Source organism: Furipterus horrens, unplaced genomic scaffold (genome assembly GCF_987537825.1).
Source record: "Furipterus horrens unplaced genomic scaffold, mFurHor1.1.pri manual_scaffold_17, whole genome shotgun sequence".
Classification (NCBI taxonomy): domain Eukaryota; kingdom Metazoa; phylum Chordata; class Mammalia; order Chiroptera; family Furipteridae; genus Furipterus; species Furipterus horrens.
Window position 1 is genome coordinate 76,714,686 of NW_028327187.1, and position 15,134 is coordinate 76,729,819.

Below are 15,134 nucleotides of genomic sequence, written 5' to 3' on the forward strand. Positions count from 1 at the left end.
TTTGCCAGATCCTACTAATAAAGTTATCTATCATTTATAGTATATTTAAAACCAAAAGATGCTCAGTGTCCATTCATTTATTCAACCAATATTTGAGGGAATAGTATATGTTAGGCACTATACTGGGACCTCGCCAGGAACCTAGCGAGGATAAACTAGATGCTTTGACTTCTCTTTCAAGGAGAAATAGTTGTAACATACTGAGAAAATCCCTACTATATAAGCTGACACCTACATTTTTTTCTTTATTAAAGGTGAGATAAACATAAAATTGTAAGAAAGCCCCAAAACAGTTGTATATATTCTTAGATTATTCACTCATTACATTTTATTGCATTTATATGTTTGTGTCTGTCTTCCCTGTTGTACTATGGCTCTCTGGAGTGTAGAGGTCTTCTTTTTGCTGGTCTTCATATTCCAGTGTCTACTATATTGAATGCCACATAGTAAACCTTCAGAAGATATGTGTTGAACTGAAATAGAAAAACTATTTGATCCAACCCAAATTACTTAATTTATACAAGGCCTTCATTATATAAGGCCATTGGGCTTATCCCTAAACCTTCTCATTAACCAAATATGGACCGTTCCATTTTGTCAGGCTTGTTTATTTATCATCCCTAACTTGTTCTCACTTCTATGTCTTCTCTTGTTCCATAGCTTCTCCTAGAATGAGTTCTCATTTCTTTCCCAAGTACCTGGAATGCCCCGCCCCTCATTTAATTTAATGGGCTAGTATAATGGTATGCCTCATCCATTGTGGATTTCCTATGAAACATGCTGCTAATGAACTGTTGCAAGAATTAGCGTAATACATTCCCTTGCAATTATATAAATAATGATACAGAATACTTTTTATTTTGTATTGACTGTTACCATGTGTTATGTAATGAGTTAATTCACATTTTTTTCCTCTTTTATTGTTATTCTATTACAGTTGTCCCATTTTCCCCCATTGTCCACTTTTTTTCTGTTTGAATAGTCACACCGCCTTTACTTATATAGCACATTATGGTATCATTGGTTTTCCCTTGGTACAAACACATTTTAAAATATTATTTTCTCCTTAGCCTGAGATGGTGTATGTGCTCATGTCATTCTGCCACATTGTCATTTTCAGAATGTCAAATAAAAGTCTCAATTATTAAAATAAAAGTTTTTTCCATGCAGGTATCTTTCAGTTGTAAATTGTTACTATGAAAGGTAAATTTCATCTTTATAACTGATTAAGAACATGACAGAAATACAAGAGTACTTGAGTTAGGATTGTCGTTATGATTTTAGGATATGACAACCTAAGAGCTCCCAGAGATGTTTCCAATACATTAGAAATTAAGCATTGTCATTTTAGGAAATTTCTTGGTACTTATGCCTTCATAATGCAAATGGAGCACTGAATTGTGTGTAATCACTCATTTCTAAGCTATATATGTAGACGATCCAGAATGTTCATATACATTATAAAATTTTATCAAAATAAAAATACAGAATTTAAAATTTTCTCAGAACACATAGACTGGAGTGTGAGAAAAACTGACTTGGTCTTTTTCCCCAAGCAGTTATCTGAAACTGTTCAGTCTGCACTTGAAGATGCCTCCACTGAGGAGGAGCATTTGCATCATTGTTGTATTATTTTGCTAGCAATTTTTTTCTAAATAAAGGCAGTCTGTTACTTACAAATGGATATACTTCAAAGGTTCCTTTGTAAGATTATATTTTGACACTCTGGATGCGGTTTCCCCTATAAACAATGCTATTTATGACTTTTTGATTATTACATCAACTTGTAGCATCTTACTTAACCTTTAATTTAATGGACTTAAAAACCTTCACCACAATCTATAATAATTCTTCTATAAGAAACTGCATCCAGATTTCTCATTTGGATTCTCCCATAGCTTATCTTTCTTTTTGGAATCCTAAAAACTAGAAAAAAATATTGTTTCCTTGGAAACTTCTAGGCAATAGAAACAGCCCTTTATAACTCTGAGCCATTGGACATTGCCCTTCTGGTCCATTGCTGAAGGACACCTAGATGAGTAAGGAAAGAATTGGGATTGAGGTTTTGGAGAGGAGAGGGAGGCAAGTTGGGGTGATGTGAATATATGGAAGGGAGAGTAGGAGTGAATTGGGAGAAACAGTTAGTTTCTAATATGGGGGTTTATTGTGTCCTCACAAAAGATATGTTGAATCCTCTTGTAGTACCTGTGAATGTGACCTTTTTTGGAAATAGGGTCTTTGCAGGAGTATTCATTAAGATGTAAGTTAAAATGAGGATATACTGCAGTAGATGTCTTTATAAGAAGAGAAGAGACACAGAAAGACACATGGAAAACAGTGACTGGAGGCAGAGACTGAAGTGTTTCACCTGCAAGCTAAGGACTGCCATGGGTTTCCAGCAAACCATTAGATGCTAGGAAGAGACAAGGAAGGATTCTCCCCTACAGATTTCAGAGGCAGCATGGCCCTTCCAACATCTTGATTTTGGGCTTCTGGCCTCCAGAACTATGAGACTGTACATTTGTGTTGTTTTAAGCCTTGCAGCTTTTGGTACTTTTTAAAAATGGCAGCCACAAGAAATTTATACACAATTCTTAGCAGGAATGAAATAGAATTAGGATGATGGCTCTGGGACCAAGGAAGCAGTGAATAAGAGTGCAGGGAGGACAGTGTTGAAACAGGCTTTCCATTATATTCCATTGTCTTTTTTTAATTCTTTCTCTCTGACTTATCTTTTCAGTCTTTTCCTTCTTTTTTTTTAAAGATTTTATTTATAATTAATTAATTAATTATTTTAGAGAAAGAGGAATTGAGGGAGAAAGAGAGAGAAATATCAGTGTGTGGTTGCCTCCTGCACTCCCCTAGCTGGGGACGTGGCCCTCAACCCCGGGATGTGCCCTGACTGGGAATCTAACCAGCGACCCTGTGGTTCACAGGCTGGCACTCAATCCACTGAGCCACACCAGCCAGGGTTCTTCTTGAATATTATATTTGTATAGCATTCTATAGTTTATTAGACATTCACACACTGCTAGTAATTTGCAGAGCTAGGTTTTCTGATTTCAACTGCAGTATTATTTCTTCCACAGTTGTTTCTATTATCTGAATACTCATTAAGACATTACAGATTCTATTGCAAAAGATATACAGTGGGGGCAGGTGAGACTTGATTATGGGTGGGATTTTAAGCAGTATAGGAGAGAGTAAGGAATTCTTATTAATAACATCTGAAAGGAAAGGAAAGTTTTGTTGCTTTGTACTCACTGTTTAACAGTCAGGTGTTTTTCAATTAAAGACTGCTTTTATTGAACAAAATGCTGCTTCCCTATAACTTATATTCATTGTTCTAAATGATATACCCTGTTCCGGGTGACTGTATTTTATATAAACTTGAAGACTGCTGTCACATTCCCTTTAAGTCTTGTTCATGTTAAATATTTCTAGCTCTTCTAGCCATTCCTCAAATGATACAATTTCCAGGTCTCTCACCCATAGTGTTGCCCTTCTGACAGTCTTGAAATACTGTACTCAGAGTTGAACTCAGCATTCCAGTTGTGTTCTAACTACCACAGAGTATAATGGCAATGGTACTTAAAGAGATCAAGATACCCTGTTTCTTAATGTAATTTAAGATTACATAAGCTTTTTAAGCAATTACCTCATGTCAGTTCATAATGAACTTATGGTCCACTAAGACACGAGATGTATTTGTATTGTTGCCAAACTCAGTTTTCTTCTTGACACTGCTAAGGGACTGAAGCTACTACTTTTTCATCTCTTTGTGTCAGGAACCATATCATTTCTCATCTCTGTTTCTCTTTGTGTTTTTGTTCCACTCTACAGCAATGTCCACTTTTCTTATAAAATTTCAGTGACTGTTTTTGAGTCACCATACTGCATCAGTGAACACAGGTAGGAGGTGACACTTGTTCCTCCTTGAAGCTTTCTTTCCCTTTGACTTCCAGGCCACCACACTCTTCTGGCTTTCATTTCACTTTCCCAGTCTTCTTTGTGGGTCCCTATTCATCTCCCTTCTCCTCAGCTGTTTGTCACACCTGGGTTTTACCTTTGGCTTTCCCTCAATTTTGGTGTGCCTTTGTTTCTTTTTTGCTTTGTTTTGTTTTGTGTCTTCGCTCGCAATGTATCCTCAGCAAATAAATCATGTTTAAAATGTCAGGTCTAGATGACCTTATCTGGGGTTAAGAGTGCAGAATCAATCCCTGTGGAAATTCAGCATTTAGAGGTAAACTAGAAGAGGAAGACTCAGCAAGACAGGAGAGCTAGACATGTAGGAGTGTTTCAAGAAGGAGGGTTTAGTCAGTGATGTTGACTGTTCTGAGAGGTCAAGTAAGGTGAGAATAGAGAAGTTACCACTCAATTTTGCAACAGAGAGGCTGTTGGTGACCTTAGCAAGCTTGGTTTTATGGCGTGTTGAGGACAAAAGCCAGATAATAGGAAGTTGAAGAGTTAAAAGGAGGCAGAGAAACAAAGAGAGTATGTAGATTATGATTTTAAGAAATGCAGCAGCAGCTGGAGCATGTTACAGGGTCAGTTGAGGCTTTAGAATCAAGGACTATAATGTATGAAAGGTGATTTGGAAATCATAACTCGCTACAAATGTGTAAGGGATAATCCAGAAAGAAGGTGGCTGAGGATATAACTCTGGGGAACACCCCCATTTAGAGAATGGAATGAGAGGAGCTCAGTTCAAGAGACAGATGAGCACTTCTGCTCTGCGTGCTTACCTTAAGTGCTAGGATTCCAAGCAGGAATCAGTGCATCCCCTCACCTCAAGCACTTTATATCTGCTGCTGTGTTTCACAAAATATGGCTGTGTGAATCACCTGCATCCAAGCAGGCTTGTCTTAAATACATATTCAAGGCCCCACCTCAGGCCTACTGAATCAAAATTTCAGGGGATGAGGCCAAGAATATGAAATTTTAATAAGTGGCTCTTACTTTGCCACCTAATATGACTCATTCACACTATGGTTTGAGAAACACTGGCTTATTGGCTGCAAATGAACATGTTAATAAATAACATTAAGTTGAAGAGTTAGTTGAAGGCTAGAGAGGCATTTTTTTCATCTTTTTTATAGGTTAATGTCATTAGATAAGACAAACTGGGCTGATATGTAGGAAAACCAGTATAAATTCATAAACATGAGAAAAAATAATCTTAAACTCATGCTGCATTATTTTAGAAATGTTTTATGAAGTATCTTGCCATCATTTATAGAATCATCCTCTTGTGGAATGTTTGGGTTATTTTCACTTCATTTCTATTTTGGATAATTAGTGCCTTTCTAGTAGAGGCAGTATACATATAGGGATAAATTTGTGGATTTTATAACTGTACTGCCTGGGTTTAAATCCCAACTCTTATCACTTACTAGCTCTGTAATTTGGGGCAAATTATATAAGTTGGCTATACTTCAGTTCTTCATTTTAATGTAAGTATCATAATAGTGTCTAATTTTATTGATATGAGGGTTAAATCAGCTAATATTTGAAAAATACTTAAAATGGTGCACTTAATAAATATGGGCTATTATCATTGTTAATGGGTATCTTTATGAATCCAGAGTCTAATTTCTGTTGAACGATTTCCCAAGGATAAATTTTCGGAATGGCATTACTGCACTAAAGGATGAAGACACCCTTATATCATTGCTTTTTTTTTTTTTTTTTTTTTACTGGTTTTTTTTTAATTTTGGTTTTTCAATTACAGTTGTCCCCTTTTCCCCTAATTTCTCTCCCCGACCCAACCCACCCCCTCTCCCGCAATCATATCCCTCCCCGTTGTCCATGTCCATGAGTCATTTATACGGGTTCTTTGACTAAACCCTTCCCTTACTTATCCCCCTTCTCCCCCTCTCCCTCCCCCCTATTGACTGCTATTCTGCTCTTTGTCCTATTTAGTTCCTTTGTTTGTGTTGTTCTTTAGTTTCCTGTATTAGGTGATATCATATGGTATTTTTCTTTCTTTGCCTGGCTTATTTCACTAAGCATAATTCTCTCTAGTTCCATCCATGTTGTTGCAAATGGCAGGAGTTTAAAGGGTGATATGAGTTTGTGATGTATAATTTATGAATGCAACCTATCACAGTACATACACATATATAAATATGTATGTATATGTGCATATGTCTCTATATATGCATATCAGCATGATTTAGGTTGTAAGCTTATACAAGACTGTGATCTACTTGTTAAACTTGTAATTAAGTCTATTACGTTTAATGTTATAGTAACTTGGTCAATACTGTCTCCAGGTAGATGTTAATAAATGATAGGAAGTTACTTTTAAAAGATCATGTCAAAGAAATATTCTAAGTCTTGTGTGTCTCTTTTCCTTTTGATAGATTGAAGCCATGGCCATTCTTTTTGCTGTTGTTGCCAGGGGAACCACTATCCTTGCCAAACATGCTTGGTGTGGAGGAAACTTCCTGGAGGTGACAGAGCAGATTCTGGCTAAGATACCTTCTGAAAATAACAAACTAACATACTCACATGGCAAGTGAGTTCTGCTCTGCATGGGTAGAGGGTGAAAGAAATTAATTCTATTATTATAATTAGGACAGTATAAAACTAGAAAAGAAACTTATTGGTAGATAATTTGAATAAGCAGACAGAGCAGTAACCTTTGCCAGCTATAAATTTAACTTGTAATTATTTTATTCTATCATTTGAAGTGATATTAATATTTTGAAGAAAAATATGGAAATGTGAGATGTAAAAATGATTTTGCTGTACAACTCTATGATATGTGAAACTTGATACAGATAAGATATATAGTATTTCTTTCTTCATTCTTTTAGTAAATATTTACTGAGCACTTGACTGTTGCCATCTGCTTTGTGTGGTGCTGGGGATACAACAAAAAACCATGCAGTATTTGCCCTCATTGAGATTATAGTTTAATGAAGGAGACAGTCAAATCCATAGATAGAGTAGAGGGTGAGAGGGGGATGGCATTCCAGGTAGAAGGAACAGCTAGTAGAGAAGTATGGAGGTGTGAGGTCAAAGAACATGTTTAGGGAACTGTAGGTGGCTTTCTGTGACTGCTGCCCAGCATGTTGAAAATAAAGCTAGAAATGGGTAGACAGGAAGCCGGGTAGGATCTTATAGATTATGTTTAGAGGTTGGACTTTACAGTGTGGGCAGTGGAAAGGCACTGAAGCTTTTCAGCCAGGGTTGATATGGTTAGGTTTTGCTTTAGAGAGATCACTCTGTTGGCTGGTTGGAGAATGGATTGGGCAGGGCATGGATGGGCAGTCTTAGTCATCAGATTAAAAGTACCTTAATCTTTCTCATTAATAGCTAAAAAACATTTGTTACTTAACCCATGCTAATTTTCTTAGTTCTTATGTCAGAAAGAGATCTTTACTGCTTTCTAGGGCTAACTCCTTCTATAATTTAGGATCTAGTCTAAGCTACTACAAGAGAGAGACCCCAAAATACAGTGTTAACTTAAATTAAGTAGCCCAGAGATGAGTACTTCAGGGCTGGTGGGGTGGCCCAGCCATTTTTAATTAGCGTTTTCCAACTTTGGCCAAGGCAGCCTTCTTCAGTTCTTGTCATCTTCCTGTGGTTGCCCAGTATTTTTAAAGGCAAAACTCATAAGTGGCCTGATATTTTATTGTTCAGAAGCTTCTGCTTACATTTTATTATCTGCTTTGTAGTTATGTAGCTAATCTATCTGGAAGAGAAGCTAGGATTTGTCATTTCTAGCTGTGCAGCCATATGCTCAGCTAAAATTCTGTTACTCTGGAGGAAGTTTTAGGATATCAGGAGACAATTTGCAATCTTCCATTCTGTTGTCCTGGGCTACCCAAATATCTGGGTGTACTCTTCTTCCCAAGATAGAACATACCTCCTTTTTGTAGGAGGTGTCCCCAAAGACTCATCTGGTTACTGTGTCCAGCTCCAAGTCTAGATAGAGTCTGGGTGATACACAGTCCTCTCCCTCAGGCCCAGGGCTTGTTCCTGTGACCTATTGACCATAAACTTAAAGACAAGTCATATGTCCCCTCAGTTCCTCCAGCCCCACCAAACAGACAGTGGTAAAATAAGAACATCACTACCACAGTGGAAGTTACAAATGCCCCTTTAGAAACAGGAAAGACAAGAAATATGTAGAAGTCACTGCTGCCTAACAATATTAAAATAACTACTTCACAGCAATTTACCCTGGAATCTTTAGTGGTTCTGCTTTATTAGAGAAATCTCCTCATCTCTTCTCCTTGACTGCTGGCTTGGCTTTCCAGGAGGCTCTTCCGGGTCCATTATCCTCTCTTGCCACATTCAAAATGGGTGTTAGAGAGTTGTGTCATCTTTGGCAACTGTACGGGTTTTGTAGTCTTCTTCTTGCTTGTGTGGTTTAGAGGCCTGCAGGTTGCCTGAGTAGTTAAATAAAGCCAGCTTCCTTTGATTATGGCTTTATAGTTTCTTCAAAAAGTTATTAGGCTTACTATCTATGTATTTCTAGTCTCAGTTTCCAGGAAAATGTTCAGGAAAAGCACTTGCAGTCCTTTTACAGGCAAGACCAGGAAGTAGGGCATATACCAGCCACTCACATAGCCGTATCTAGCTACAAGGTAAGCTAGGATATGTGATTCAATGAAAATGTAGTTATGGTACAAGAAAACAACATTATTCATCTGCATCCGGATCCAGTCATGCCTAGTATCCTCTGGAGTAAGGCTCTTTCACTGAGTTGTTTTTTTTCCTTTTGACCTTCTGCATTGGCTTCTTTCCTATAATCATGTTGCATCATCCCAATAAAAAATATCTTTTATTACTGTACACTAAAAAAAAAAAAAGTCCATTTTACTGTAAGACAATCATTCCCCACCCCCGAAATCTGATCTTCCGCTTGCTATTCATGTTTCTTCTTTAGCAGCATCACCAGCCATTCAGCTGACTGAGCCTGAAACTTCAGAGTCATATTTGACTTCTTTACCAAATCCTTGCCATTCTCCCACAAAGAGGTATTTTAATCCATTCCCCCTCCTCTACTCCACTTGTTACAGTGTTAGTTCAGTCCTTCACTGTTTCTCATTTCTAATAGCCTCCTTCTAACTGGTTTTTCTCCCATCTCCTTAAATCTGTATTTCACATTTCTGATTACACTTTCTTGCTTAAAACCCATTACTTTTAGAATGTAGCCGAAACTTGGCCTTCACAATTTTGTTCATTCCTGACCTTTCTATTCTTGTTTCTATAGGACTCCCTGCCATTCCCTGACCTAGCCATATTACTTCAAGCTTTAGTATATATTTTTTCAGGCCCTGGCTGGTTTAGCTCAGTGGATTGAGCGTCGGCCTGCGAGCTAAGTGTCGCTGGTTCGATCTTCCAGTCAGGGTACATCAGAGAAGGAAAACTCTGACTCCAAAAAACCTCCGCTGCCTTGCGGCATACCTCTTCAGGGGAAAGGCTAGGGGAGTAAACCCCGACAGAATATCCGGAGCCGGAGTCCCTAAGGCGGTTTGACGTTGTAGTCAACACCGGCAACTCCTGCGGCGCACCTGAAGCCAAGCTGTATTGACTCCGTCTTTCCCTTGGACCCTTCAGCTGCGAAGAGAGGGGGGGTCTGCTGCATGGGCAACAGCAGACCCTCCATATCACCCTGCCCAGGCTCTGTAGGTTCAGCTTCACTGGAGAGGACACTCCAGCGTCATCGCAAGATGTCAATTCAACACGGGAGGAGACAGATACCGTGTCACTCCCGAGTCGGACTGCACTTCCATTCTCGGCGGTGCAGATAGACTCTTAAGAAGCTACACCATCGTCTCTCGAGACGGACGGCTGCCGATGATATATTTTTTCATGCTTTTACATCTTAGAGTACCCTTCCCCTCCTAGGCCCCCTGATAACTTTTTGCCCATTTCACAGGTCTCAGATGAAATACTTTCTTAATTATCACTTTAGTCCTTCAGAAGGGCAGTTCTGCTCCTGTTCCTTCCTAAAGCAGGTACTCCTTGCCCTCAGGCTAACATTTCTTAACATGACTTGCAAGATTCTTTTAACATCTGCCCTGCTCCCTTCTTTGGCCTCATCTCTTACTACTTTAGCCTTCAGTTTTGTTCTCAACTATCCTTAGCTATTTGCATTTCAGTGCCTTCTTTCTCTCTTCCTAGCCTTTGCAATAGCTATTACCTTTTACTGGACTATGTTTCTATTACTTTTAAAAATTCTAATTTTGTCTTCTTGAGCTAAGATGTTTCCTCTTCTAGAAACCCCTGAACCCTAAGATGGGCCGAGTGCCCGCTTTTCCTGTGTCTCCATAGGAAGCTCAGTTTATTTGTATTATAGCACCTATTGCGCTGTATTATAATTGCAATATTTATTTTTTGTCTCTGTCTCCTGACTGTAGGCTTCTTGGTGGCAGGGACCATCCCTCATTACTTTTTGTTGTCTTTGCACCAAGTTACTCCCAAGTGTGAGTTAGGAAAAATAAATTTGGTAGAGAAAAACATGGCTTCCATTTTGGACATGTGTTTAAGTTGTCTATGGTATATGCAGTTGGATATGTCTAGTAGACAATAGCATATGCAGGCCTAGAACTCAAGAGATAGGTCAGATCTAGATTTAGGAATCATCATTGTAATTGTGGTAGCTGAAAACAAACATCAACAACAAAATGTGAGAGTGGATGCTGCCCTTCAGGAAGTGTGTGAAGAACACAGGGGGCTAAGGATGCTGGAAAACATCAACAGAGAAGGAAAGAGATGACAACATAAACTAGGCAAGCATGATGTCAAGAAATGTACTGGAGAGAAAACACTTATCTGAAAAAGGAAGTGGTCAATACTATTAAATGTCTCAGAGAGAACCACTGGATATGGCAATGTGGAAGTCATTGGTGGAATTGATGTGAACTGTTCAGAACAGTGGAGGAAGACATTTGGCCTGAGTTCCCATACCTCCTTGTAATTCATATTAAGCCTTTATGTGATCATTGATAATGTAATTCAATAGGTACTCCTTACCCAAGGTAAAAATCTGGGAGGCAAAGTTGAGTTGTCCCTGTGCCTCACCCCCAATAGCCAATCATCAGATCCTGTTCTGTTTCTTCTTTGTCCCTTCTTCTTCTGCCTATAGTACTTTATTTCCCTCACTGTTTTTTACCTCACTTCAGTTGGTTCTCTGCACTCTAGCCAAAGCATCCTACTGTATTGCAAAACTGATCACACTCTTCCCTTGTTCACTGTTCTTAGGATAATGCATAGTGAGGTTTTAAAGCCTGGTATAACCCGGTATTTGCTTACTTCTCCAGCCTCATCTATATAGTCAATATTTTCCCTCTCATTTTATACTCTAATCATATGAACTAATTTTACTTTCCTAAACCCATTATTTGCTCCAAGCCCTTAGGCGTATTGGTCTCTCACTCCAGAATACTTGGCTCGCTCTTTACCTTGCCATCTCTTACTTATTCCTCAGGTCTCAGTTTGGACATCATTTGCTCCACGATATACTTCCTGTTACCCTTAGCCAAACTGTTAGGTACCTCCTGTATGTCCCCAGAGTACCGTGTACTGACTTTAATTCCTCATCCTGCTTACCATGCTGCTCAGTAATTCCCTTCACTGTGACCTCTGTGAAGGCAGGGACCGATGATTTTGCTTATTTGTATCCTCAGCACCCAGCCCAGCAATTGACTCAGAACAGATACCAAACAAGTGTTATTCTTGCGTATTTGGCAGAAAAAAAAAATTGCTTTGATATCTGAGAAAAATGCGGGGAAGGCCATATGGCTCATTGGGAGTGAATCTTAATTACATGTCTCTCCTAAGATGTCATCTCGTGTCCAGGCCTTAAGAGTACAATTATGCTTGTGCAGCTATGATTTTAATGGGTAATGTACATACTGTTGTAGTATATTGCTAGGGTAGAGACATTCTTTTAATTTTTTATTTGTTCCTATCAGTTTGATTTGAGAGAAACAGGTATGTATAAGGGAGAGGAAGAGAGAATAGACAGTATCTGTAAATATGGCCACATTAGCAGTATGAATTTGCTTATACATAGCAGATAGAAGTGAGAGAGATTATTCATAACCACATAATTTTTATATCTTTTATCCTACAGCTATTTGTTTCATTATATTTGCCAAGACAGGATTGTATACCTTTGTATCACTGATGATGTAAGTAACTTGAAGACATATTGCTATTTAATTATGTGTACTATTAATAATAGAGTCAGTTCTTAATTATACCTATGCTGGGTAAAGGTGACATGAATATAACTGTCTATAGCTGGAAGTATTTTTCTATACTTTGCATTTAGCATATACAGCAGCAAATGACAAGAGTTGTTATTTGGGTATATGCAAATCAGCTTGGTTTTGGTAGAGTTTTAGCTTAACCTCTTTCAACTTTTACATTTATCCTATTGTGTAGTGAGAATTGGTGTTCATAGTTATCACACTTTGGTACCAAATCCTCTCAAAGATGTATCTGAAATATTAAATTATTTCATTCCTCTAATCAATAATTAATGAATTTTTTAATGTATATGAACTTTGGGAAAATCACAATACACTGTGATCAGCTTTGTAGACCTGTAGTTCCCATCATTACATTGGTTTTTGAATATTTGTAGATTCTAGACTCAAAATACTCAGTAACTTAACAATGTCATCACAATCCTTTCTCTCCTCTGCTCTCAGTAGTGTCCACTTCTTCCTAGACACATTCCCAATTCCCATTATGGTTGCATGTAGCCACCCACTTATTTATTCTTGTGTCCAGAGAAGAGGAACTATGTCTTCTCAAGTCTGTTATTATAGGAATGAGGAAACTTTTCCCAAAAGCACATTCTCCCCTACTTCTGCTTTCCAAGTGGATTTCCTTTCATGTCATATTGGCTAGGACTAGGCTTCATACTTATTTCTAAATTAATTACTGTCAAGAGGCATGGAATTGACATGATTGCCATAGGTATGAGTTAGAGTTTATTGAGTCCCAGACCCCTTTGATACTCATGTTCCCCACCCAGAATGTTTTTTTTAATGTTGTAGAACTTTATTCAGAACTTGTGTATCATTTTATTTTAAAAAGGTGGAATAAAATCATGAGTTAAGCAGTATCAGTACAAATTCAACTTTTTTTCATAGAAGACAGAAAAGCCCTGTGAAGACATTATAAAATATGAAGTAAAGTACATGACTATAAACCAAACCAAGCATATTCAAAGACAGTATTCACAGTATTTTAAAAATTGACATAGTAATGTATATGCTTCTTTATGAATTCATTAACAAGATCTAGTCATGGATCTAATTACTAATAATAATAATTTTGAAGTGGTGATGAGCATAAGCAACATTTTGAAATGTCTAACTGATGGAATATGAAAAGAAATTTTTCTGCTGGTGACAGTCATAGATGCCTTCTAATAATACTACTCTGGTTTGTTACCTACATTCACAATTGAAATATAAGTTGAAGATTGGTAAAAATAACAATGTAGTTTTTTTTTTCTATCTATGTGCATAATCCCTTTGAATTTGGACCACTGACCCCAGTTTAAGAACCCTTGGCTTAGACTAATCATCTTAGGTGAAGTGGAGATGAGTGTCAACCACAGTAATCATCACAGTGATTTTTATCCCTGGTTTCACAGTATTTTTTAAAAATTGTTTTGTAAAATCCAGCTATGTCTAAAACAACTGAAGTAAGATGGCTTGGAGTAAATGAGAAATAAATATCACTAAATTTGGGGTGGTCAGAGTTGAGTTATATTTATTGAGTTATAATTGTGTATGTGTAAGTGTTTATAAATACTTTTTAACTTGCTGGAACTAAACAAGAGCACATCACTTCATTTTTTTCAAATGCATCACCACTATTGAAAGAATCAATTCAAAATTTATGTCAGTAGTGCTCGCTTCGGCAGCACATATACAAAATTTATGTCAGTAGTGTTCTTTGTGTATGAAAGACTGCACTGTTATTATGGATTTATTAAACATCTTGTGCTGGGCTATCTAATAGATCCTGTGAAAGATGTGAAGGAAGAAAAGCCCAATTCCTGCTCTCAAGAAGCTAACTTAGGTTTCCTTATCTTCACTTGGCAGTAATCAAACATGTTTGGATTGGACTCTCAGCTCACTTATTTACTAGTTATCTGACATTTAGCTAGCTAGTTAGCTTTGCAGAGACTTTGTTTCCTTATCTGTAAAATGATGTCAGTGTTAGTTCCTTCTCATGGAATCATTGCTCAGTAAATGTTAGCTGTTCTTATGGTTGTTGTTAGTCATCTGTGTCATCTTTTGTTTGCTTTTGAACTCTATGTTGGTCTCTCTTCAGGATTTTGAACGTTCCCGAGCCTTTAATTTTCTGAATGAGATAAAGAAGAGGTTCCAGACTACATATGGTTCAAGAGCACAGACAGCACTCCCATATGCCATGAATAGTGAGTTCTCAAGTGTCTTGGCTGCACAGCTGGTAAGATCTTTCTCAGGATATAGTGTTTTCATTCACGTCTTCTTTATTACCTTAAAGCACCATGAATATAGATAACCCTGACCTGCAATACAGTTTGATGATTGTGTTATTATATGCCAACATAATAAAATTTCCCTGACAAAAAAAATCTAAATGGGGTCATTTTAAGGTAGAAAGCTGATAGTTGATGATATTCTCTATTAATAATAGAGTATTTCAGGATTGGTAAAGACATTAAAAGATCATCTACTTAAACTGCCCGTCTAATGCATAAATCTATTCCACATGCCAAATGGCCTCTTAACCTATTCATTGACCTTCTACAATTCTGTGAGACAAATTTAATTTTTGAGCAGCTCAAAGTAGTCATTTGAAAGTCTGTTTATCTGTATGCATACCTAAATGTTGGCTCAGTGAAGCTTCATATATGTATACTCCTGTGGAATATTACCCTCTTTAAGATAGAAAACATCTCCATGACTAAAAGTTCCCTCATGTCCCTTTGCCGTCAGTCTTCTCCTTCACACTGTGCCTCAGAACCACTGCTCTATTTTCTTTCACTATAGTTTTGTCTTTTCTATAATGTTGTGTAAGTGGAATCATTAATTATGTACTCTTTTGTTTCTTGCTTGTTTTGCTCAGTGTAAGGCTTTTGATATTCATCCATGTGTGTA

General features: G+C 37.6%; 1 protein-coding gene across 1 annotated transcript in view; it reads left to right on the plus strand.

Moving 5' to 3' along the window:
* Positions 1-15,134, plus strand: part of VAMP7 (vesicle associated membrane protein 7) — a 47,557-nt gene that overhangs the window by 1,365 nt on the left and 31,058 nt on the right. Inside the window, exons 2-4 of the mRNA XM_090265016.1 lie at positions 6,366-6,520; positions 12,098-12,155; positions 14,323-14,460. Of these exons, the coding sequence (XP_090121142.1) occupies positions 6,375-6,520; positions 12,098-12,155; positions 14,323-14,460 (342 nt within the window). The 5' untranslated portion in view covers positions 6,366-6,374. The remainder of the gene's footprint in view (positions 1-6,365; positions 6,521-12,097; positions 12,156-14,322; positions 14,461-15,134) is intronic.